This window comes from Pseudophryne corroboree, chromosome 9, assembly GCF_028390025.1.
Source record: "Pseudophryne corroboree isolate aPseCor3 chromosome 9, aPseCor3.hap2, whole genome shotgun sequence".
NCBI classification, from domain to species: domain Eukaryota; kingdom Metazoa; phylum Chordata; class Amphibia; order Anura; family Myobatrachidae; genus Pseudophryne; species Pseudophryne corroboree.
In genome coordinates, this window is record NC_086452.1 from 261,695,251 (window position 1) to 261,722,377 (window position 27,127).

At 46.6% G+C, this 27,127-nt stretch overlaps 1 protein-coding gene across 3 annotated transcripts in view; it reads right to left on the bottom strand.

Annotated features, from left to right (window-relative positions):
• MGST3 (microsomal glutathione S-transferase 3) overlaps nt 1-27,127 on the bottom strand; it is a 50,511-nt gene that overhangs the window by 9,699 nt on the left and 13,685 nt on the right. For all 3 annotated transcript variants that reach the window (XM_063940260.1, XM_063940261.1, XM_063940259.1), the window contains exons 3-5: nt 23,754-23,827; nt 7,299-7,356; nt 213-285 (exon numbers count right to left, since the gene is read on the bottom strand). In XM_063940260.1, coding sequence (XP_063796330.1) covers nt 213-285; nt 7,299-7,356; nt 23,754-23,827 — 205 coding nt within the window. The remainder of the gene's footprint in view (nt 1-212; nt 286-7,298; nt 7,357-23,753; nt 23,828-27,127) is intronic.

Below are 27,127 nucleotides of genomic sequence, written 5' to 3' on the forward strand. Positions count from 1 at the left end.
TTTTTTTGTACATGGACCATTAAGAATAGGCAGTGGGAGAACAACCCGTTTATAACACTTAAATAAAACAAATGCTTCCACTCCTCCAAGACAGGTTTAAATCTTGTTTGCAACCGTGAGTAGATGAATTTAAAAAAGTCAGTTAACAAATCTAAAACAATATGTAGGTGTGGGGGAATCTAGAAAGTAAAATAGAGACTATTTGTACTCACCCCCTGTAGAGTATCCAGAAGCATACAGCTCCCTGCCAACGATCCAGGCAACTCCCAGTGCACTAGTAGCTCGCTAGATGGATGGCAAAATGGGAAAGTAGAAGGTGAATAAAGGATTGTACGATAATTGCACTAGTGACTGTTAATATTCATAAACCTGTATATACAATAAAAAATAAACAAACAATCAACATCTACGCTAAATGAAAGACATTACACATTATGAGGGCAATGGAACAGTTATGCAGAAATGTATCTCCCGGGCTAAGTGACTAGGAGCTATTCAAGTAGTTCCCGCTAGAAAGCACAGGTTTAGAAGCTTCTACTGCAGAAAATACACAATGCAATTAAGGTGCGTCTGACATTTGCGCCTTAACGTTCACACCCTCCTGAGATATAGCCAGAAATTTGGTCTACATTTACCTCAGGGCTAGTCGCCGCAAGATTTAATTGAATAACTCCTGGGCACTTATCTCGGGAGCTAAATTCCTTTGTACAGATGTGTCCACATACCTCTAGCCTTCTGGTACATTAAACAGCTTTTATAATCAGGCCATGCCATGGTGTGACTTGGTAGCGACAAGGGATGCAAAACTTTTTTGGATCGCTGTGTGAATAGGACGCACAAGCAGCTTATTTTAATAAAATAATATGAGGCACGCCTATATTCTGTGTGCGACCGTGGCTGTATCTGCATACAAAATGGTATGCTGCAGAGTTTTCCAGTAAACAGTGTAACGTACCATTTCATAAGCAGATACAGTCGCACAGATAATATAGACATGCTTAAGCAATGCGAATAAGACGCTTTTTCTGCAAAAAAAAAACGCCCAACGGTGTTGCTCGGGACCGGTCAGCTCACTCACGCCAGGCATCTCCCGCTGTGTGTCACGATTGAGGCAAGATGTACGAGGACACATCTGTAGCAATCAGACTTTTTTTTTTTTTATATTAATATTCTGTATTGTGATAATATCCCCTATTATAATTATGGTATGTCAGGCTTAACATCTACTCATTAAAAAAAAATCATAGGGAATATCTGGAACAAAAATTTTTAACATTTATTTTAAGACTTTAAATTGTTGTACAGGTTGAGTATCCCTTATCCAAAATGCTTGGGACCAGAGGTATTTTGGATATCGGATTTTTCCGTATTTTGGAATAATTGCATACCATAATGAGATATCATGGTGATGGGACCTAAATCTAAGCACAGAATGCATTTATGTTTCATATACACCTTATACACACAGCCTGAAGGTCATTTTAGCCAATATTTTTTAGAACTTTGTGCATTAAACAATGTGTGTGTACATTCACACAATTCATTTATGTTCCATATACACCTTATACACACAGCCTGAAGGTCATTTAATACAATATGTTTAATAACTTTGTATATTAAACAAAGTTTGTGTACATTGAGCCATCAAAAAACAAAGGTTTCACTATCTCACCCTCACTCAAAAAAGTCCGTATTTCGGAATATTCCGTATTTCGGAATATTTGGATATGGGATACTCAACCTGTATATACCGTAATTGGAAAAACTAATTACTAGCAATGTAAAAAGTTACGTGGAGCTTTTGGTTTCCTTACCAGCCTTCCAACCATAATACATTTATAGAAAAAAAATCATGCCAGCTGTACTACATTTAACCCCTTCAAGACCACAGGTGGTTTATACCTGTATGACAAAAATAATTTTCATGGTTTTGAGGAACATTTATTTGGCTGGGAATTCCTTTTTCATTTTGGAACCCACCTACACAAATGATATTTGTTTTTCAGGACATTTATAAGTTTTGCATACATTGGGGTCGCAAATCCTATTTTCTCTTACGTCCTAGAGGATGCTGGGGTCCATATTCGTACCATAGGGATGTACCCAAGCTCCCAGAACGGGAGTGAGAGACTGCGCAGGCTCCTGCAGAACTGCTTGATCAAACTTGAGGTCATCAGAGGCCAAAGTATCGAACTTGTAAAACTTAGCAAACGTGTTCGATCCAGGCCAAGTAGCAGCTCGGCAAAGCTGTACAGCCGAGACTCCCCGGGCAGCTGCCTAGGAAGAACCCACCTTACGAGTAGAGTGGGCCTTAATAGATTTTGGACACGGCAATCCTGCCGTAGAATATGCATGCTGGATGGTGAACCTGGTCCAGCGTGAAATCGACTGCTTAGAAGCAGGACAGCCAATTTTCTTGGGATCATAGAGGACAAACAGAGAGTTAGATTTTCTGTGACGAGCCGTCCTCTTCACATAAATCTTCAAAGCCCTCACAACATCCAAGGCCTTTGAAGCAATTGAGGAGTCAGTAGCCACTGGCACCACAATAGGTTGGTTGATCTGAAAAGCAGACACAACCTTAGGAAGGAACTGTTGACGAGTCCTGAGTTCCGCCCTATCTTCATGAAAAACCAGATAGGGACTTTTACAGGACAAAGCCCCCCAATTCAAGCAGAAGCGAAGGCCAACAAAGTGACCGCCTTCCACGTGAGAAACTTGATTTCAGCCTCCTGTAGAGGCTCAAACCAATCCAATTGCAGGAACTGCAACACCACATCAAGATCCCAGGGTGCCGTTGGCGCCACAAAGGGAGGATGGATGTGCAGAACCCCTTTCAAAAAGGTCTGAACCTCAGGGAGAACAGCCAATTGTTTTTGGAAGAAAATGGATAAAGTTGAGATCTGGACCTTGATGGAGCCCAATATCAGGCCCATATCCACACCTGCTTGCAGGAAAAGGAGAAAACGTCCAAGTTGAAACTCCACCGCAGGAAATTTCTTGGACTCACACCAAGACACATTTTTTCCAAATTTGATGGTAATGTTTAGACGTTACCCCCTTCCTAGCCTATATCAGGGTAGGAATAACCTCGCTCGGAATACCCTTCCGAGCTAAGATCTGGCGCTCAACCGCCATGCCGTCAATGTAGCCGTGGTAAGTCTTGATAAGCAAATGGCCCCTGCAGTAGAAGATCCTCTCAAAGAGGTAGGGGCCTTGGATCTTCCAGCAGTAGATTCAGCAGATCCACGTACCAAGCCCTCCTTGGCCAGTCTGGAGCAATGAGGATTGCCAGAACCTTTGTTCTTTTTACAAGTTGTAGAACTTTTGGAATTAGAGGAAGTGGAGGGAACACATACACTGACATGAACACCCACGGTGTTACTAGAGCATCCACCGCCAATGCCTGTGGGTCTCTCTACCTGGAACAGTACCTCCGCAGCTTCTTGTTGAGGCGGAAGGCCATCATGTCTATGTGAGGAACCCCCCACCAACTGGTTACCTCCTCGAACATTGCAGCCCTGCTCTTTTGTTCCGCCTCTTCGGTTTATGTAGGCCACTGTGGTCACGTTGTCCGACTGCACCTGAACAGCCCGATCCTGCAGAAGGTGTGCTGCTTGAAGAAGGCTGTTGTATACGGCTCTTAGCTCCAGGATGTTTATCAGGAGAAGGGATTCTTGACTTGACCACCTTCCTTGGAAGGTTTCCCCCTGAGTGACTTCTCCCCAACCTCTTAGACTTGCATCTGTGGTTAGAAGGATCCAGTCCTGAACTCCGGACCTTCGGCCCTCCAGAAGGTGTGGTAGTTGTAGCCACCAGAGGAGCAAAATCCTGGCTTTCGGCGACAGACGTATCCTCTGGTGTATATGTAGGTGAGATCCCAACCACTGGTCCAAGAGATCCAGCTGAAAGGATCAAGCATGAAACCTTCCATACTGTAGAGCCTTGTAGGAGGCAACCATTTTCCCCAGGAGGCGGATACACTAATGAACCGATACCCGGGCAGGCTTCAAGATATCCCAGACCATTGTTTGAATCACCAACGCTTTCTCCACCGGTAGAAACACCCTCTGCACCTCTGTGTCGAGGATCATCCCCAGGAAAGAGCCTCCTTGTCGGCTCCAGATGAGACTTTGGAAGGTTCAGGATCTAACCATGCTCCTTGAGCAGATGTGTCGTGAGAGCAATAGATCTTAACAACTTCTCCCTGGACGATACCTTGATCAGCCGATCGTCCAGATATGGAATTATGTTCACCCCCTGCTTGCGGAGGAGAACCATCATCTCTGCCATCATCTTGGTAAAGACCCTCGTGCCGTGGAGAGACCGAACAGCAGTACCTGAAACTGATAGTGATCGTCTAACAGTGCAAACCTGAGATAGGCCTGATGCAGCGACCAAATGGGAATGTGGAGGTACGCATCTTTGATGTCCAGGGACACCAGGAACTCCCCCTCCGACAGTCCCGAGATAACTGCTCTCAGAGACTCCATCTTGAATTTGAAGTCCCTGAGATAAGGGGTCAAAGATTTCAAGTTCAGAATTGGCCTTACCGAACCATCTGGCTTCGGTACCACAAAAAGGTTAGAATAGTAACCTTTGTTCAACTGATGAGGTGGAACAGGAACAATGACCTCGGACACTATCAATTTTCGGATAGCGTCCAGTAGAATAGATCTGTCTGCCGGCAAAGCTGGCAAGCCTGATTTGAAGAAACGGTGAGGTGGGAGAGTTTGAAACTCCAGCCTGTACCAATAATAATATCCTGTATCCAAGGGTCCAGGCCAGACGACACCCAGACGTGGCTGAAATGTCGGAGTCTTGCTCCCACCTGACCTACCTCCAGGCTGTGCAATCCCCCGTCATGCTGAGGACTTTGCTTCTGGTCTGGGAACATGCGGGAGTAGGCTTTTTGGAGTTGGCACGACCACCCCTAAAGAACGTGTGAGAAGGCTTGTTCTTTCTAGGCCTAGCGGGCCGAAAAGGTCTGTGACGTGTTGGGAGTAAAAGGCTTCTTCGTAGCCAGTGCAGCGGAGGGGAGAAAAGGAGACTTACTCGCGGTAGCCGTGGTAATCTACGCATCCAGCTCCTCCCCAAACAGAGCCTGACCTGTATAGGGTAGGCTCTCCACACTTTTCCTGGATTCCACATACACAGACCACTGGCGCAGCCAGAGACCACTGCGAGCCGAGAAGGACATAGAGCAGATCCCCGCAGCCATGGAACACAGATCCTTCATGGATTCTACCAGGAACCCTGCAGAATCCTGTATGTTACGTAAAAATAAATCAACGTCACCTTTATCCATCGTACTCAAGTCCTCCTGCAGAGTGATTGACCACTTGGCTATAGCTTTAGAAATCCATGCACAAGCAATAGTAGGCCGCAGTATAGCCCCTGAAGCCGTGTATATGGATTTCAGCGTAGCAACCACTTTGCGATCTGCCAGGTCCTTCAACGCGGTAGATCCCGGGACTGGTAACACCACCTATTTTGACAGCCTGGAGACCGAGGCGTCAACTATAGGTGGGGGCTCCCATTTTTTTTTTATCGTCTTCCAGGAAGGGAAAAGCAACCAGGACCCTTAGAGATCGGGATTTTTTTCTCCGGGTTTTCCCAGGCTTTTTCAAATATAGCATTTAATTCCTTAGACGCCGGGAAGGTGAGAGGGGTCTTCTTAATGTCTGTGAAAAAGGCCACTCCAACCTGCTCAGGTTGGTGTGTTAGAAATATGTAACGCATCAACTGCACCCCCTTAGCAAGTGAGGACGTCCCCCTTGACACATCCCCATCACCGTCTGCTGTGTCAGGATCGGTATCCGTGTCATCCTGCATAATTTGGGCAAGAGCACGTTTGTGAGAATGTACCGCAGGAGATTCCGAGGGAGCAGTATCAGACCATACTGCCACAGAGGATTGCAATACCTGAGTTGCATGCTCAGTTCTTGCAACTCTTTCAGAAATCTGAGAAATAGCCCCCCTAAGAGGGGCTAACCACTCCGGCTCTCTAGCTTGGGATGGGATCTTACTGAGAAGATAAATCCTCTGCAGCATATGAGACAGAGTCCCTAGACATGTTTGCTTGTACCCCCCCCCCCCCCACACACACACACACACAGGGTACAGGGCAGACAGAACCCCCCCCCCCCATCCTCCAAGAATGGCAGAGAGATTGGAGCCAACCCACACACAGCGCTGTATAGGTATAGGGAGACCCGTAACCAGAGCTGACTGTGTCCCTCAATAGGTGACACAGACTTACACAGCCTCCCCTCCCTTCTACAACCCCCTGGGACCGAACAAATAGCTGGAGGTGCTCTGGAGGGACTGCTCTTCCACTGGCAGCGTGTCTGCAGGCAGGAAAATGGCGCTGAACGCTGCTGGGTCCGCTCTGAGAAGCTCCGCCCCCTTAATGGCGCCGTCTTCCCACTCTTCCAAGATTATACTGGCCTGAGGATTTTGTGCTGGCTGAGATCCGCAAACCCTGACAGGCTTTGTGGTCAGTGTAGGGTTAAGGCGCCGGCTCAGGGCGCCCCTCACAGCGCCGCATTTAAGTACCGCTGAGCCCCCGGAGCGCAGTTAGTACTGCGCTCCTACAGTGTAGCTGCCATCTTCACACCGGCCCCCCGCTTGCTAGGGTGGTCGATGACTCACTCGCCACAAACTTCAGCTCTGCAAGGGGGTGGTGGCATGCTGCTGGGGTGAGCATTCCCCTGCGGCGGGGAGCGATCTATCCTCTCTGGAGCTCAGTGTCCAGTCAGCGGAGACAGTGGCTCAGACCCCGCAGGGCGGACACTGCTCCTCCCCTCAGTCCCTCGATGCAGGGAGGCTGTTGCCAGCAGCCTCCCTGTAAAATAATAAAACTCTAAAATAAACTTTTACCAAGAAAGCTCTGTAGAGCTCCCCTAGCTGTGACCGCCTCCTCCGGGCACATTTTCTAAACCGAGTCTGGTAGGAGGGGCATAGAGGGAGGAGCCAGCCCACACTGTTAAACTCTTAAAGTGCTACTGGCTCCTGGTGGACCAGTCTATACCCCATGGTACTAATATGGACCCCAGCATTCTCTAGGACGCAAGAGAAATGTGGGTATATATAATTAAATCAATCTCTATTATGGAATATTTAAGCCTTGGAGGTAGCTTTACTATAGTGCTGATTTTTAGAAGTGAAGATATTGCATGAAAGGATTATGCAATAATGAATATGAATTATCTTTGAGCAAGTACTTTACTCAACACAACAAACATTGGACTAGGTCAAGAATTTAAATTAACTGTAAAGAAACCGTATCCCCTTACCGGATGTGTAAGTCCTCCAGCAACAAGGAAGAAGAGAAAAGCAGGGTATGCTTCTAAACTGCAAAATAAGAATCACATGATTTACACAGCAGAATTTATCATAGTATGGGTACAATTACACAGTTGCACAAGAACACACAGTTTACTGGCCTGTTACATATAGTTTTCTCTTAATCAACATTAAGAATCTTGCCAATTGGTTGAATTATGTACAACACTAGCGGTATCCATTCAGATGGTCGACAATGTTAAAGGTCAACACTCCGTCCATGTTGACCAATAGTGGTCGACCTTAATATTGTCGACCATTCATACCGGAACCAACACTAGCCTAGCTTCTCAAGACACTATCACAGGGCCAGATGTACTACGCCTTAAAAAGTGATAAAGTACCAGCAATCAGCTACTAACGGCTCAATTTGAAAAATGGCAGTTAAGAGCTGGTTGCCCCCCCCAAAGCACAAAGATATCGGCCACAGAACATCCAAACACCCCCCCTCCCCGGCTTAATAACTCACTAGCTATACCTTTGGTCGGGTGCTTGGTGCCTATACTGCCATTCCATGCCTCCCGAGCCGCGTGTCCGTCATCCATCCAACCGCTGCTGCTCTGATGCGGCAGCGGGAGGGGAGAATGCCGTGCTGCACTGCTCTGATATGGGATGAGAGGGGCAGAGACTGCTGTATACACATTGCACCAGGGGGAGCCCCTTATACACGTTGCGCCAGACCGAGCCCCTTATACACATTGCAGGTGCGTATGTGTGTCTCGTTCGTTCTGTGGACAGCTGAACACTACCAGACGGCCGGATTTACGGACAGCGGGGGACATACAGCGCAGCCTGCGATCCTGCGACGGGAGAATGCTACGACTTCATCCCTGGCGGGAGTACAGATTTTGGACAGCACGAGGCAGTCTCCCGCTGCCATCCAGGCTGTAACTCAGTGTTTGCTGCGCACATCAGCCGCCCTCCGCACGTACAACACAAAATGGAGGGGGGGGGGGATTCTGTGCCGCTCCCAGCAGGTGCCGCCCGTAGGCACGTGCCTAGTGGGAAATCCGGCACTGCCTGTAGCCATGGAGAGGCAGTGTGTCCCCATTTACACAGGCTGCAGCTGCACTGTGGGCCCAATTCAGATCTGATCGCAGCAGCAAATTTGTTAGCTAATGGGCAACACCATGTGCATTGCAGGGGAGGCAGATATAACATGTGCAGAGAGTTAGATGCGTGTGGGTTATATTGTTTCTGTGCAAGGTAAATACTGGCTACTTTAATTTTACACTGCAATTTAGATTTCAGTTTGAACACAACTCACTAGTATTCACGCTAAGCTTCTTTTGCGGGGCGCTGCCACCTGCCCCTTTTCTGATTGACAGAATGCGCCCTGCCCATTTGTGCCCGCCTTGCTAATCACCAAAGGACTGCCTTCTCCCTCCGCCCCGCTGTCACTTCTCCCCCCCCCCCCGCCGTACTGTTACTCCTCCCCACGCGGCGCTGATAGCTCTCCGCTGAAGGCGGAGACAGGGTCAGCATGCAGCAGGGAGGAGCAGCCAATCAGAGCCTGCGGTGTCTCCCGCCAGTCCTCCAGCATGGTTTGATTCCCCCTGCGCGCTGACCTGAGCTCCGCCGTCAGCATCAAGAGACTGGCCCCGCTGACCCGGTACAGCGCCCACCTCCGCAATGGTGAGTGCCGCTCTGCATCAGCCCTGTGCCCATCCTCCCAGTGCTCTCTACCTGGTACAGTGTGCCTCATTGCTCTCTACCTGGTGCAGTGTACCTCAGTGCTCTCTACCTGGTGCAGTGTGCCTCAGTGCTCTCTACCTGGTGCAGTGTGACTCAGTGCTCTCTACATGGTGCAGTGTGACTCAGTGCTCTCTACATGGTGCAGTGTGACTCAGTGCTCTCTACCTGGTGCAGTGTGCCTCAGTGCTCTCTACCTGGTGCAGTGTGCCTCAGTGCTCTCTACCTGGTGCAGTGTGCCTCAGTGCTCTCTACCTGGTGCAGTGTGCCTCAGTGCTCTCTACCTGGTGCAGTGTGCCTCAGTGCTCTCTACCTGGTGCAGTGTGCCTCAGTGCTCTCTACCTGGTGCAGTGTGCCTCAGTGCTCTCTACCTGGTGCAGTGTGTATAATGTGCTCTATCTGGCGCAATATCTATAACGTGCTCTACCTGGCGCAGTGTGTATAGGAGGTTCTACCTGGTGCAATGTGTATTAGGTGCACTACTGTATGTTGAAACAAAAAAAGTGAATACTAGTGATAGCGCTCTCCAGTAACCATGTTTCATATATCACCCATGTGAAAATGATATAATAGGGTTTGATTCACCATATATTGTAATAGAAACGTCCTCTGAGTTCCTTAGTGTACACCCACAAAAGGATTACTCCATCATTCTTCCTTCCCAGAGACAGTTCAATTATGTTCATGTGTAACTGAACCACCATAGACCTATGGGAATAAGTATAAGCCTCTCCTAATCCTCTTGCAAGGATATTTATGGGAGGTGCTTATGGATAGAAACATAAATATAGTGTAGCAAGTCTTATAAAATGGGAACGTATTTAATGAATACAAAATGCACGTACAACAAGACAATTTTAAAACAGCATATCATATTACTCCATGTAACATCACCATCGCTCAGATCTTTATGCGAGGAATCCAATGGCGCCAGATGTCCAATTTGGAAGGTGAAATGAGCTCCGGATGCCCACCGCCACACCATGAACAGTTCCTCTCGTAGCTGATAGGTGAATGTCGGAGTCCACGTAAAAATCACAACCACGCTTAACGCGTTTCGGACGGGATCCGTCCTTCGTCAGAAGCATGGTTGTGATGACTAAAACTCTGGTATTTAAACCCCCTTAATGAGAAACAGCAGCTGAAAATAATTACAAAATCAGGAGTCCTCCCGCATCGGAGACCATCGTCGCCGGAAGCGGAAGTGCATCATGCGGGTCACAGGTTCCGTCATTTCCGGTATTTGCGTTCCAGATATCGTTCTCGAAAACGGAAGTCACTTTGTTTTCATTCCCTTACTGACGGAATCATTCCTGTATGTCCTTATCATCGATGCATGCTGGACATATTTACAAATCCAACTGTAGCATTATTCTTGCATCATGAGCCCACATATTGTTCCTTCCAGTAACATAAATATATACAAAAAATAAAAACAAATACCAAGCATTACCATAGGACACAAAGAATTAATTAATAACATAATTCTACTACTAGAATAAAATGAAAATTAATAACATGATTATAAAGCTGAATAAATTAAAACCTTTAAGAGCGGGGAAAAGTCAGTAAGAGGAATGCAGAAAGATAATCAAGTAAGAAAACATTTTAATTCAAATTCACCGTTAAGGCCATTCGGTGTTAATGTATTTAAACGGTGAATCCATCGGTTTTCAACTTGTGATAACCTTTTCTGTACGTCTCTAGTTCGCCATCTAGGTAGAATCATCTGAATCCCGCAGAATGATTTCAAATGACATTCTCTTGATTCATGTACCTTTTTGAAATGAGATGAAACCCTATGGTAATGCTTGGTATTTGTTTTTATTTTTTGTATATATTTATGTTACTGGAAGGAACAATATGTGGGCTCATGATGCAAGAATAATGCTACAGTTGGATTTGTAAATATGTCCAGCATGCATCGATGATAAGGACATACAGGAATGATTCCGTCAGTAAGGGAATGAAAACAAAGTGACTTCCGTTTTCGAGAACGATATCTGGAACGCAAATACCGGAAATGACGGAACCTGTGACCCGCATGATGCACTTCCGCTTCCGGCGACGATGGTCTCCGATGCGGGAGGACTCCTGATTTTGTAATTATTTTCAGCTGCTGTTTCTCATTAAGGGGGTTTAAATACCAGAGTTTTAGTCATCACAACCATGCTTCTGACGAAGGACGGATCCCGTCCGAAACGCGTTAAGCGTGGTTGTGATTTTTACGTGGACTCCGACATTCACCTATCAGCTACGAGAGGAACTGTTCATGGTGTGGCGGTGGGCATCCGGAGCTCATTTCACCTTCCAAATTGGACATCTGGCGCCATTGGATTCCTCGCATAAAGATCTGAGCGATGGTGATGTTACATGGAGTAATATGATATGCTGTTTTAAAATTGTCTTGTTGTACGTGCATTTTGTATTCATTAAATACGTTCCCATTTTATAAGACTTGCTACACTATATTTATGTTTCTATCCATAAGCACCTCCCATAAATATCCTTGCAAGAGGATTAGGAGAGGCTTATACTTATTCCCATAGGTCTATGGTGGTTCAGTTACACATGAACATAATTGAACTGTCTCTGGGAAGGAAGAATGATGGAGTAATCCTTTTGTGGGTGTACACTAAGGAACTCAGAGGACGTTTCTATTACAATATATGGTGAATCAAACCCTATTATATCATTTTCACATGGGTGATATATGAAACATGGTTACTGGAGAGCGCTATCACTAGTATTCACTTTTTTTGTTTCATTTGTACCGTTGGTGTGTTTTTGGATGCACACTTGTCGTTTACTGTGGAGCTGCACTACTGTTTCATTGCGCACTGTATTTTGAACTTTTTTTCAAACATTGCACTACTGTATGTTGTAATGTGAATTGCCACTATTATGTGGCCACGCCCCTTCCCCACAAAACAACGCCCCTAAATTTTTGCTTGCTTTGACCTATAGGAATGGGAGCACCAAGCATTATAGTATGTACCTAATTTTGCCCTGCTAACTTAAAAATGTGCCCTCCCCATGATCAGCACCCTGCCCTAAAAAAATCCTAGAGTGAACACTACCTCACCCAAATCTAACTCTTTCTCTGCACATGTTCTATCTGCCCGCCCCTCCCCCCTGCAGTGCACATGGTTTAACCCCATTAGCTAACAAATTTGCTGCTGCAATCAGATCTGAATTAGGCCCTTTGTTTGTTTTTTTAGATCTGAGCTACTCTCTCCATGTCTATTCTCTGGCAGCTTTCTGTGACCAGATAGCACCACCTCCTTCTGTGTGGCTTCCTGAGATAAGGCTGCACTGAACAGAGTCGTAGCTCCCAGCAGACATCTGTATTTCTCTATCAGGGTCCACAGTGATCCACAGGATCTATCTTGGGATATAAGGTAGCGACAGCGAAACAGGCACCAAACAGTTAAGCTTTTCAGACTCCCATGATGCAATGGCCAGCCCCCTATATCCCCGCCTCCTGGATCAGGCAAGTCCGTTTTTGGTGCGGCAGGAGCCGGACCACTAGAACAGAATGAAGGGAAAAAAAACTTGCACAGTAATACTCTAGAATAAGTGTGGATTAGAATGAAAAAAAAAAAAAAAAAAATAATAAGAATTTACTCACCGGTAATTCTATTTCTCGTAGTCCGTAGTGGATGCTGGGTACTCCGTAAGGACCATGGGGTATAGACTGGCTCCGCAGGAGACTGGGCACTCTTAAAAGAAAGATTAGGTACTATATCTGGTGTGTACCGGCTCCTCCCTCTATGCCCCTCCTCCAGACCTCAGTTAGGGAAACTGTGCCCGGAAGAGCTGACATTACTAGGAAAGGATTTGGAATCCAGGGTAAGACTCATACCAGTCACACCGTACAACTTGTGATAACTATACCCAGTTAACAGTATGAATAACAAATGAGCCTCATTAACAGATGGCTCATAACAAAACCCTTTAGTTAAGCAATAACTATATACACGTATTGCAGAGAGTCCGCACTTGGGACGGGCTCCCAGCATCCACTACGGACTACGAGAAATAGAATTACCAGTGAGTAAATTCTTATTTTCTCTGACGTCCTAGTGGATGCTGGGTACTCCGAAAGGACCATGGGGATTATACCAAAGCTCCCAAACGGGCGGGAGAGTGCGGATGACTCTGCAGCACCGAATGAGCAAACTCAAGGTCCTCCTCAGCCAGGGTATCAAACTTGTAGAATTTTGCAAATGTGTTTGAACCCGACCAAGTAGCAGCTCGGCAAAGTTGTAAAGCCGAGACCCCTCGGGCAGCCGCCCAAGAAGAGCCCACCTTCCTCGTGGAATGGGCTTTTACTGATTTAGGATGCGGCAGTCCAGCCGCAGAATGTGCAAGTTGAATCATGCTACAGATCCAGCGAGCAATAGTCTGCTTTGAAGCAGGAGCACCCAGCTTGTTGGGTGCATGCAGGATAAATAGCGAGTCAGTTTTCCTGACTCCAGCTGTCCTGGAAACATAGATTTTTAGGGCCCGGACTACGTCCAGCAACTTGGAATCCTCCAAGTCACGAGTAGCCGCAGGCACCACAATAGGTTGGTTCAAATGAAAAGCTGATACCACCTTTGGGAGAAATTGGGGACGAGTCCTCAATTCTGCCCTGTCCATATGGAAAATCAGATATGGGCTTTTACACGACAAAGCTGCCAATTCTGACACACGCCTGGCCGAAGCCAAGGCCAATAGCATGACCACTTTCCACGTGAGATATTTTAGCTCCACGGTTTTAAGTGGTTCAAACCAATGTGATTTTAGGAAATCCAAACACAAGGTTGAGATCCCAAGGTGCCACTGGAGGCACAAAAGGGGGCTGAATATGGAGCACTCCCTTAACAAACGTTTGAACTTCAGGCAGTGAAGCCAGTTCTTTTTGAAAGAAAATAGATAGGGCCGAAATCTGGACTTTTATGGAACCCAATTTAAGGCCCATAGTCTGCAGCACTGGCACATGGTGGTCTCCACTTTACACACACCTCCAGACCCGATAACCATAAAGGAGGAGGAGTTGGACTTTTACTTTCCCAATCTTTGGCATATACTGTTCTACCACAGGTTCCATCACTCACATTTACATCATTTGAAGTACATTCCATTAGGGTTTACTCTCCTTTCTCTCTGCGTGTTGCAGCTATCTACCGCCCACCTGGGCATCCAAAACAATTTTTGGAAGATTTTTCTGCCTGGCTCCCTCACTTCCTATCCTCTGACATCTCCACCATTATCATGGGTGATTTCAATATTGCTATTGATTGTCCAAAATCTGCTGCGCATGCCTCCAAACTACTCTCTCTAACCTCCTCTCTTGGCCTCTCCCAATGGACTGACTCCTCTACTCATCAGGCGGGCCACTGCCTTGATCTAGTATTCACCAGACTATGCTCCGTCTCTGAACTCACTAACACCCCTTTCCCCCTCTCAGATCACAACCTTATCACCTGCATGCTCTCCTCTGTTAATTCAAACACTGTGTTGCGGAAGTCCTCCAATCTTCCTCTAACCCGCAGAAATATTAACACAATTAATCTTCAAGAACTTTCCACTTCACTCCAACAACTGCTTTCACCTATTTCTGCATTCACCTCTCCTGAGATGGCTGTATCACACCTTAATTAGACTCTAGAACTAGCCCTTGATGAAGTGGCTCCAGCTACCCATCACACTCCACGTAGGCCTAGATGTCAACCATGGCACTCCAAATTAACAAGACAACTACAAAAACTCACACGAAAACTTGAACGTCAGTGGCGTAAATCTCGTATTTCAAGTGACTTCCTCACATATAAGACTGTCTACCATTCTTATAAAAATGCCCTGGACACTGCCAAACAAACATATTTCCAAACTCTTATCTCTGCTCAAGCCTCTAACCCCAAACGACTCTTTAATACATTTAAATCACTTCTGAATCCTCCCGCACCTACCCCACCAGCCACTATCAAGGCACAGGATCTTGCTTCCTACTTCAAGGAGAAGATTGATAAGATCCGAGATGAAATGGTATGCTCTTCGGCAGCCAGTGACCTGCTCCGTTCCTTACCTGAACCCTCTGGCACTCTTTTTTCATTTGATCCCACAAATGAAGATGAAGTATCATCACTCTTTTCATCCTGCTTCTCTACTACCTCTCCTCTTGATCCTTTACCCTCACAAATAAGTAAAGCTCTGTCTCTGGTGCTCATCCCTACCTTAACTAACATCTGTAATCTCTCTCTCTACTGGTATTTTTCCTTCACTCTTCAAGCATGCAGTGATTACTCCCATTTAAAAAAAACAAAATTCTGACCCTAATGCTCTCTCAAACTACCGCCCTATCTCTCAGCTCCCTTGTCTCTCTAAGCTACTTAAGAGACTTGCCTACACTCAACTCACACACTTTCTTAACTCATACACTTTGTTGGACCCACTTCAGTCAGGCTTCCGTTCCCAACATTCCACAGAGACAGCACTGACTAAAGTGGTTAATGATTTGGTCACTACGAAGTCTAAAGGCCACTACTCACTACTTATTCTTCTAGATCTATCTGCTGCATTTGACACTGTAGACCACTCTCTTCTCATACAGACACTACAATCCCTAGGTCTTAAAGACACAGCCCTTTCTTGGTTCCTATCGTACCTATCTAATCGCTCCTTCAGTGTTCACTTCTCTGAATCTACCTCCTCTTCGCTACCTCTTTCAGTTGGAGTACCGCAAGGCTCAGTCTTGGGTCCTCTGCTTTTCTCTATCTATACCTCATCTCTTGGTAAACTAATCAGCTCTTTTGGTTTTCAGTATCATCTGTACGCAGATGATACTCAAATCTACCTATCCTCCCCTGACTTGTCCCTATCTGTACTGGACCGTGTCACTGAATGCCTTTCTGCCATCTCATCCTGGATGACATCTCGCCACCTCAAACTGAATATTTCAAAGACAGAGTTAATTATATTTCCACCGGCCAATAGTAGGTACCAACCCGATATCTCTATCACTATTGAAAACTCGACTATCTACCCTACCCCACAAGCTCGCTGCCTAGGTGTCATCCTTGACTCTGATCTGTCCTTTGTTCCCCACATTCAATCTGTCTCAAGATCATGTTACATGCATCTAAAAAACATATCCAAAATACGACCATACCTTACACAAGACACTGCTAAAACTCTAATCCACGCTCTCATTATCTCCCGCATTGATTATTGCAATAGTCTCCTGACTGGTCTTCCCAAAACGAGACTCTCACCACTACAATCCATTCTGAATGCAGCGGCGAGGCTTATCTTCCTCGCTAGGCGTTCATCGTCTGCAGATCCACTCTGTCAGTCCCTCCATTGGTTACCTGTACTCTACCGCATTCAATATAAAATACTTTTACTCGCACACAAGGCCATTAACCAAACTACACCAACGTACATCACTTCGCTTATCACAAAATATCTCCCAACCCGAACTCTTCACAAGACCTGCGTCTCTCATCCACACTCATTACTCGCTCCCACTCACGACTGCAGGACTTTCATCGGGCTGCACCCACTCTGTGGAATGCCCTACCACGCACAATAAGACTCTCCTCTAGTCTCCAAACCTTCAAGCGTTCCCTCAAAACTCACCTCTTTAGGCAAGCATATCAAATTCCTGAACCACCCACATAACTTTCATAAACCTTCCTATCAAATTACATCCACTCTGTACAGTCCACACATATCCTCACGTCTTCTCATTCTATGCAAAAGATAGCACCTTTCCTTGTGTACATAGGCCTATTTCCCTATAGATTGTAAGCTTGCGAGCAGGGCCTTCCTACCTCTATGACTGTTATCACCCAGTTTGTTATTGTTATTTCAAATTGTAAAGCGCAATGGAATTTGCTGCGCTATTTAAGAAACTGTTAATAAATAAATAGTCACTCCTGACTGTAGGAAGTGCAGAAATCGACCCAGCTGAAATTCCTCCGTTGGGGCCTTCTTGGCCTCACACCAAGCAACATATTTTCGCCATATGCGGTGATAATGTTTTGCTGTCACATCCTTCCTAGCTTTTATCAGCGTAGGAATGACTTCATCCGGAATGCCCTTTTCCTTTAGGATCCGGCGTTCAACCGCCATGCCGTCAAACGCAGCCGCGGTAAGTCTTGGAACAGACAGGGCCCCTGCTGTAGCAGGTCCTGTCTGAGCGGCAGAGGCCATGGGTCCTCTGAGATCATTTCCTGAAGTTCTGGGTACCAAGTTCTTCTTGGCCAATCCGGAACAATGAGTATAGTTCTTACTCCCCTTTTTCTTATTATCCTCAGTACCTTCGGTATGAGAGGAAGAGGAGGGAACACATACACGGACTGGTACACCCACGGTGTCACTAGAGCATCCACAGCTATCGCCTGAGGGTCCCTTGACCTGGTGCAATATCTTTTTAGCTTTTTGTTGAGGCGGGACGCCATCATGTCCACCTGTGGCCGTTCCCAGCGATTTACAATCAGCTTGAAGACTTCTGGATGAAGTCCCCACTCTCCCGGGTGGAGGTCGTGTCTGCTAAGGAAGTCTGCTTCCCAGTTGTCCACTCCCGGAATGAACACTGCTGACCGTGCTATCACGTGATTCTCCGCCCATCTAAGAATCCTTGTGGCTTCTACCATTGCCATCCTGCTTCTTGTGCCGCCCTGTCGATTTACATGGGCGACTGCCGTGATGTTGTCTGACTGAATCAGAACTGGCTGGTTTTGAAGCAGGGGTTTTGCTTGACTCAGGGCGTTGTAAATGGCCCTTAGTTCCAGAATATTTATGTGTAGGGAAGTTTCCCGACTCGACCATTGTCCTTGGAAGTTTCTTCCCTGGGTGACTGCCCCCCAACCTCGGAGGCTTGCATCCGTGGTCACCAGGACCCAGTCCTGTATGCCGAATCTGCGGCCTTCGAGCAGATGAGCACTCTGCAGCCACCACAGCAGAGACACCCTGGCCCTCGGGGACAAGGTGATCAACCGATGCATCTGGAGATGCGATCTGGACCACTTGTCTAACAGATCCCACTGAAAGATCCTTGCATGGAATCTGCCGAAGGGAATTGCTTCGTAAGAAGCTACCATCTTTCCCAGGACTCGCGTGCAGTGATGCACAGACACCTGCTTTGGTTTCAGGAGGTCCCTGACCAGAGATGATAATTCCTGGGCCTTCTCCTCCGGGAGAAACACCTTTTTCTGTTCTGTGTCCAGAATCATGCCCAAGAACAGCAAACGCTTCGTAGGAATCAGCTGAGACTTTGGGATATTCAGAATCCAGCCGTGCTGATGCAGCACTTCCTGAGATAGTGCTACGCTGACTAGTAACTGCTCTTTGGACCTCGCCTTTATAAGGAGATCGTCCAAGTACGGAATAATTATGACTCCTTTCTTTCGGAGAAGCATCATCATTTCGGCCATTACCTTGGTAAATACCCGCGGTGCCGTGGACAGACCAAACGGCAGCGTCTGGAATTGGTAATGACAGTCCTGTACCACAAACCTGAGGTACTCCTGGTGGGGTGGATAAATGGGGACATGCAAGTAAGCATCCTTGATGTCCAATGACACCATAAAATCCTCCTCTTCCAGGCTTGCAATAACCGCCCTGAGCGATTCCATCTTGAACTTGAACTTTTTTATATAAATGTTCAAGGATTTCAAATTTAGAATGGGTCTCACCGAACCGTCTGGTTTCGGTACCACAAACATTGTGGAATAGTATCCCCGTCCCTGTTGAAGGAGGGGTACCTTGATTATCACCTGCTGAAGATACAGCTTGTGAATTGCCGCCAGTACTACCTCCCTTACTTTGAGAGCAGCAGGCAAGGCTGATTTGAGGTAACGGCGAGGGGGAGTCGCCTCGAACTCCAGCTTGTATCCCTGTGATACTATTTGCAGAACCCAGGGATCCACCTGTGAGCGAACCCACTGGTCGCTGAAGTTCCGGAGACGCGCCCCCACCGCACCTGGCTCCGCCTGTGGAGCCCCAGCGTCATGCGGTGGACTTAGAAGAAGCGGGGGAGGATTTTTGATCCTGGGAACTGGCTGTCTGGTGCAGCTTTTTCCCTCTCCCCTTGCCTTTGGGCAGAAAGGAAGCGCCTCTGACCAGCTTGCCTTTCTGGGGCCGAAAGGACTGTACCTGATAATACGGTGCTTTCTTAGGCTGTGAGGGAACCTGAGGCAAAAATGTCGACTTCCCAGCTGTTGCTGTGGAAACGAGGTCCGAGAGACCATCCCCAAACAATTCCTCACCCTTGTAAGGCAAAACCTCCATGTGCCTTTTAGAATCCGCATCACCTGTCCACTGCCGAGTCCATAATACTCTCCTGGCAGAAATGGACATTGCATTAATTTTAGATGCCAGCCGGCAAATATCCCTCTGTGCATCTCTCATATATAAGACGACGTCTTTAATATGCTCTATGGTTAGCAAAATCGTATCCCTGTCGAGAGTATCAATATTATCTGACAGGGTATCGGACCAAGCTGCTGCAGCACTGCACATCCAAGCTGAAGCAATTGCAGGTCTCAGTATAGTACCTGAGTGTGTATATACAGACTTCAGGATAGCCTCCTGCTTTCTATCCGCAGGCTCCTTTAAGGCGGCCGTATCCCGAGACGGCAGTGCCACCTTTTTAGACAAGCGTGTGAGCGCCTTATCCACCCTAGGGGATGTCTCCCAACGTAACCTGTCCTCTGGCGGGAAAGGGTACGCCATCAGTAATTTTTTAGAAATCACTAGTTTCTTATCGGGAGAAGCTCACGCTTCTTCACACACTTCATTCAACTCATCTGATGGGGGAAAAACCACTGGTTGCTTTTTCTCCCCAAACATAATACCCTTTTTAGTGGTACCTGGGTTAATGTCAGAAATGTGCAACACATTTTTCATTGCCGTAATCATGCAACGGGTGGCCCTAGTGGAATGTACATTAGTCTCGTCCTCGTCGACACTGGAGTCAGACTCCGTGTCGACATCTGTGTCTGCCATCTGAGGTAGTGGGCGCTTTTGAGCCCCTGATGGCCTTTGAGACGCCTGGGCAGGCACTGGCTGAGAAGCCGGCTGTCCCACAGCTGTTGTGTCATCGAACCTTTTATGCTAGGAGTTGACACTGTCGTGTAATACCTTCCACATATCCACCCACTCTGGTGTCGACCCCGCAGGGGGTGACATCACACTTATCGGCACCTGCTCCACCTCCACATAAGTTTCCTCATCAAACATGTCGACACAGCCGTACCGACACACCGCACACACACAGGGAATGCTCTGACTGAGGACAGGACCCCACTAAGTCCTTAGGGGAGACAGAGAGAGAGTATGCCAGCACACACCACAGCGCTATATATCACAGGGATGCACACTATACTGAGTGATTTTTCCCAATAGCTGCTATTATACACAATTTTGCCCCTAAATTTATGTGCCCCCCCTCTCTTTTTTACCCTAGAAGTCTGGAACTGCAGGGGAGAGTCTGGGGAGCGTCCTTCCAGCGGAGCTGTGAAGAGAAAATGGCGCTGGTGTGCTGAGGAAGATAGCCCCGCCCCTTTCTCGGCAGACTTCTCCCGCTTTTTTATATGTTTTATGGCGGGGGATTATGCACATATACAGTTTATTACACTGTATTATGTGCTTTTTGCCAGGTAAGGTACTCTAATTGCTGCCCAGGGCGCCCCCCCACAGCGCCCTGCACCCATCAGTGACCGGAGTGTGTGGTGTGCAGAGGGAGCAATGGCGCACAGCTGCAGTGCTGTGCGCTACCTTAATGAAGACCGGAGTCTTCAGCCGCCGATTTTCAACTTCTCTTCGTTCTTCTGGCTCTGCGAGGGGGACGGCGGCGCGGCTCCGGGACCGGACGACCGAGGCTGGGCCTGTGTTCGATCCCTCTGGAGCTAATGGTGTCCAGTAGCCTTAGAAGCCCAAGCTAGCTGCAAGCAGGTAGGTTCGCTTCTCTCCCCTCAGTCCCACGAAGCAGTGAGTCTGTTGCCAGCAGGTATCACTGAAAATAAAAAAAACTAACAAATACTTTCTTTTCTAGGACGCTCAGGAGAGCCCCTAGGGTGCATCCAGCTCTGGCCGGGCACAGATACTAACTGAGGTCTGGAGGAGGGGCATAGAGGGAGGAGCCAGTACACACCAGATATAGTACCTAATCTTTCTTTTAGGAGTGCCCAGTCTCCTGCGGAACCCGTCTATACCCCATGGTCCTTACGGAGTACCCAGCATCCACTAGGACGTCAGAGGTAAAAAAAAATAAAGCTCTGAAATGTCTTATGAACATTACATAGATTAACATGCATAAAATGACAATAAAATATAGACCAGAAATGGCTTCTTAATGAAGACAGTAATGAAAAACAAGTACTAGAGAGGATTGTGGAGGGAACCTAGACAAAGATACCACTAAGTGAACGAATATATCCTATTCATGTGAGCATTTATGTGAACACATCAAGAGTGGGTGTGACTTTGAGTGAGACATACCAAAGAAACCTTTTTAGGGGTGACAACGCCTGTATGAATGTAAGCATACATGTAATCAGGAACTATCGCATCGTCACAAGGGTGATCCCGTATGGACTAACACTCACAATCCCATATTTTGGCTTGGAAGAATCCTTATACCCACTAATTGGTGTTGAAGGAAGGATGTAAATAAGACTGACACACTTTTCCTGTTCTTATTTTTAATTTTCATGTGTATCATCGAGACCTGAATCAAGTAAGACCTCTCCTGAGAAGTTTGACGGACTTGATACTTACCTTTATGGTAATTTGCAGAGACTGTTCTGATATATGAGCGCCATAGAGGACTCACTTTCATTCATATTTGTTGATTAAATTGTTTGTTGTGTATGGTGACACATCTTAAGTGGTATTCTTTTAATCTGCTCTAGAGTGCGTAGGGGTTTACTCACATACATTTTTTATAGTATACACCTGTGCTCCTGCTGGGTTACCTGCAAAACATGCACTGTGTGGGGTCCGGAGGACCGAGTTTGAGAATCTGTGTTTTAGCCAGAAGGGTTGGTCACCTTCTGTGGCAGTCCAGTGGTTGTAACCGCAATTTGTTAAACATTGCACTAACTGACAGCGCATTAATGTAACCAATACTAATTCCCCAAGTGTGATTATAGGTCACTCTCTCAGGGCTAGCAGGTTGATGAGATCACTTTATATATTATACAAGTGCTCTTATTAATAATTTTTAAATTATGCTTTTGTAATCCCAAATATGCAAAGTTATACCCTTGTGTTGTCCTCCTCTCTTGTAGGTTTGTATTATCTTCATTGATGTGTAAATTAGCTTATCCATTAAAGTCCACCTTCCTGTATGACAAAATTGGAATTTGGATCATGTTGCACTGGGTAGTTTCTGGGTGGGCGATCAGTGCTGACCCACTTTCAGTAATTTCTCAGACCACACATCTACCTTTACCTTTTGCTAATCTCAGAGGCTTATTCAGGTGCGGTCACAAAGCGGCTATTGTTCGCACATTGGTCGATGTTTTATTACTGTGTATGCATCTGAGCGCAGCAAGTGAATCGCTACAGTAGTCGCAAAGTAAGTAACAGGAAGACAGCGTTTGGGGGCGTCATGGCTGTTTAGACTGGGCTTTCTGGGTGTGCATAAATTAGCAGTTGCGTTCTTGTTACTGGAGAGCAGCTCAGCCTGCGTGCCTAGAGGCACTCAGCTCTGTGACATGACCCTGATTTGTGACGATGGTACCGATGTATCAGCAATTATATGCTGTTGGACCGAAATTATGCAACTGCAGTGGGCGTCCCTAAGCTCAGGTCAGCTTCTGCCCATATCAGCATATAATTGCACTTGCCAACGGCAAAAGATAACAATGGCAGCAGCAAGAACAACCGCACCTGAATGAGCTTCCCAATACCTTGACTATAATCATCATTTACATGCCACTGACTTACTCACTGGTCAGGATTTCCATGTTCACCTGAAAGTATACATGGTGAAAAATGTGACAACTTCACTTTAGGAGTAAAACCTTCTTCCACTTAGGTTGACGAATAAAAAAAAATGCATTGCTATTTTAAGAGCACCTGGAAGATAGAGGTGTTATCCCACTGAACATGTAGGACACGGCCCTCTCTATAAGGATGTGGGATGGAAGGAAAGCTGTTTCTTTTGTAGGGTAAAACAAGCTGTGTGCCCACTGGAAGCAAGGTATGGCCCCCCTCCCATCCCAACTACGTTTGCATGTAGACGCTAGACGTACATTATTTATTTATAAATACATTACTTATTTTATTACCAGTTATTTATATAGCACACACATATTCTGCAGCGCTTTACAGAGAATATTTGGCCATTCACATTAGTCCCTGCCCCAGTGGAGCTTACAATATATATTCCCTACCACATGCATACACAAACACACACAAACACACACTAGGGTTAATTTTGTTGGGATCCAGTTAACCTACCAGTATATTTTAGGATTGTGGGGGGAAACCCACGCAAGTACAGGGAGAATATACAAACTCCACACAGTTCGGGCCATGGTGGGAACTGTACCCACGACCTGAGTGCTGTGAGGCAGTAATGCTAACCGTTACACCATCCGTACTGCCCATGCACAGCCAGCACTCCCACTGCATTTTAGAGGGTCATTGGATAGCAGGCAAAACAGGAGCTGGATCTGTAGAAATGTAATGTGGATTTATTTAAAATTACTCACGTATTTTGATGTGCCCGCTGGATGCAGTTGAAAATTTTGCCATTTTCTGGATCATCGCTGTACAGGCTGGGATACTTACATATAAAAAAATGAAAATAAAAAAAAAAATATTATATTTCTGTGATAAACGATAAAGTGCTAAAGTATTGGCCTACCTGTTTTCCTTGATGCCTATTCTGCCTATTCTGGATCTCTCTTATGAGCTTAAGGGGTACATTTACTAAGCAGTGATAAGAGCGAAGAAGTGAGCCAGTGGAGAAGTTGCCCATGGCAACCAATGAGCACTGAAGTAACATCTTTAATTTGCATGCTATAAAATTATACAGAGCTGCTGATTGGTTGATGGGGAAATTTCTCCACTGGCTCACTTCTCTGCTCTTATCACTGCTTAGTAAATGTACCCCTTAGACAGAACGATCAGGAACCCCCTGAGTACCCACACATACACAGTCACTACACGGTAGAACAGTGACTCGCTTTTCATTAACTGGTGCGGTTGTCACTGTTCTGGGAACTTCAAGGGTTATCATTTCACAAGCATACACAATAACCTTGAATGGCAATTCATTTAAGATTATAAGAGGTTATGTATACTCAGCAATTTACATTAGAAGGAATATTTACTATTAAGAAATAACAGTTCTCAATATTAACAATGCTGTTCAGCAATAAAATGTTCAATGTGTTCGAATACATACTTGTTAATTCATAAGAAACAAATTACACTACACAGCATAAAAATAAGATTTTACTTACCGATAAATCTATTTCTCGGAGTCCGTAGTGGATGCTGGGGTTCCTGAAAGGACCATGGGGGAATAGCGGCTCCGCAGGAGACAGGGCACAAAAAGTAAAGCTTTTCCAGATCAGGTGGTGTGCACTGGCTCCTCCCCCTATGACCCTCCTCCAGACTCCAGTTAGGTACTGTGCCCGGACGAGCGTACACAATAAGGGAGGATTTTGAATCCCGGGTAAGACTCATACCAGCCACACCAATCACACCGTACAACTTGTGATCTAAACCCAGTTAACAGTATGATAACAGCGGAGCCTCTGAAAGATGGCTTCCTTCAACAATAACCCGAATTAGTTAACAATAACTATGTACAATTATTGCAGATAATCCGCACTTGGGATGGGCGCCCAGCATCCACTACGGACTCCGAGAAATAGATTTATCGGTAAGTAAAATCTTATTTTCTCTATCGTCCTAGTGGATGCTGGGGTTCCTGAAAGGACCATGGGGATTATACCAAAGCTCCCAAACGGGCGGGAGAGTGCGGATGACTCTGCAACACCGAATGAGAGAACTCCAGGTCCTCCTTAGCCAGAGTATCAAATTTGTAAAATTTTACAAACGTGTTCTCCCCTGACCACGTAGCTGCTCGGCAAAGTTGTAATGCCGAGACCCCTCGGGCAGCCGCCCAAGATGAGCCCACCTTCCTTGTGGAGTGGGCCTTTACAGATTTAGGCTGTGGCAGGCCTGCCACAGAATGTGCAAGTTGGATTGTGCTACAGATCCAACGAGCAATCGTCTGCTTAGACGCAGGAGCACCCATCTTGTTGGGTGCATACAATATAAACAACGAGTCAGATTTTCTGACTCCAGCTGTCCTTGCAATATATATTTTTAATGCTCTGACAACGTCCAGTAACTTGGAGTCCTCCAAGTCACTTGTAGCCGCAGGCACTACAATAGGCTGGTTCAGATGAAATGCTGACACCACCTTAGGGAGAAAATGCGGACGAGTCCGCAGTTCTGCCCTGTCCGAATGGAAAATCAGATATGGGCTTTTGTAAGATAAAGCTGCCAGTTCTGACACTCTCCTGGCCGAAGCCAGGGCTAGAAGCATGGTCACTTTCCATGTGAGATATTTCAAATCCACCTTCTTTAGTGGTTCAAACCAATGAGATTTTAGAAAGTCCAAAACCACATTGAGATCCCACGGTGCCACTGGAGGCACCACAGGAGGCTGTATATGTAGCACTCCCTTAACAAAGGTCTGGACTTCAGGGACTGAAGCCAATTCTTTTTGAAAGAAAATCGACAGGGCCGAAATTTGAACCTTAATAGATCCCAATTTGAGACCCATAGACAATCCTGATTGCAGGAAATGTAGGAATCGACCCAGTTGAAATTCCTCCGTCGGAGCACTCCGATCTTCGCACCACGCAACATATTTTCGCCAAATTCGGTGATAATGTTGCACGGTTACTTCCTTCCTTGCTTTAATCAAAGTAGGAATGACTTCTTCCGGCATGCCTTTTTCCTTTAGGATCCGGCGTTCAACCGCCATGCCGTCAAACGCAGCCGCGGTAAGTCTTGAAACAGACAGGGACCCTGCTGAAGCAAGTCCCTCCTTAGAGGTAGAGGCCACGGATCTTCCGTGATCATCTCTTGAAGTTCCGGGTACCAAGTCCTTCTTGGCCAATCCGGAACCACTAGTATCGTCCTTACGCCTCTTTGCCGTATAATTCTCAATACTTTTGGTATGAGAGGCAGAGGAGGAAACACATACACCGACTGGTACACCCAAGGCGTTACCAGCGCGTCCACAGCTATTGCCTGCGGATCTCTTGACCTGGCGCAATACCTGTCCAGTTTTTTGTTGAGGCGAGACGCCATCATGTCCACCATTGGTCTTTCCCAACGGGTTACCAGCAAGTGGAAGACTTCTGGATGAAGTCCCCACTCTCCCGGGTGAAGATCGGGTCTGCTGAGGAAGTCTGCTTCCCAGTTGTCCACTCCCGGGATGAACACTGCTGACAGTGCTATCACATGATTCTCTGCCCAGCGAAGAATCCTTGCAGCTTCTGCCATTGCACTCCTGCTTCTTGTGCCGCCCTGTCTGTTCACATGGGCGACTGCCGTGATGTTGTCCGACTGGATCAACACCGGTTTTCCCTGAAGCAGAGGTTCTGCCTGGCTTAGAGCATTGTATATTGCTCTTAGTTCCAGAATGTTTATGTGAAGAGACGTTTCCAGGCTCGTCCATACTCCCTGGAAGTTTCTTCCTTGTGTGACTGCTCCCCAGCCTCTCAGGCTGGCGTCCGTGGTCACCAGGATCCAATCCTGTATGCCGAATCTGCGGCCCTCCAATAGATGAGCACTCTGCAACCACCACAGAAGAGACACCCTTGTCCTTGGAGACAGGGTTATCCGCAGGTGCATCTGAAGATGCGACCCTGACCATTTGTCCAACAGATCCCTTTGGAAAATTCTTGCGTGGAATCTGCCGAATGGAATTGCTTCGTAAGAAGCCACCATTTTTCCCAGGACTCTTGTGCATTGATGTACAGACACCTTTCCTGGTTTTAGGAGGTTCCTGACAAGCTCGGATAACTCCTTGGCTTTTTCCTCCGGGAGAAAAACC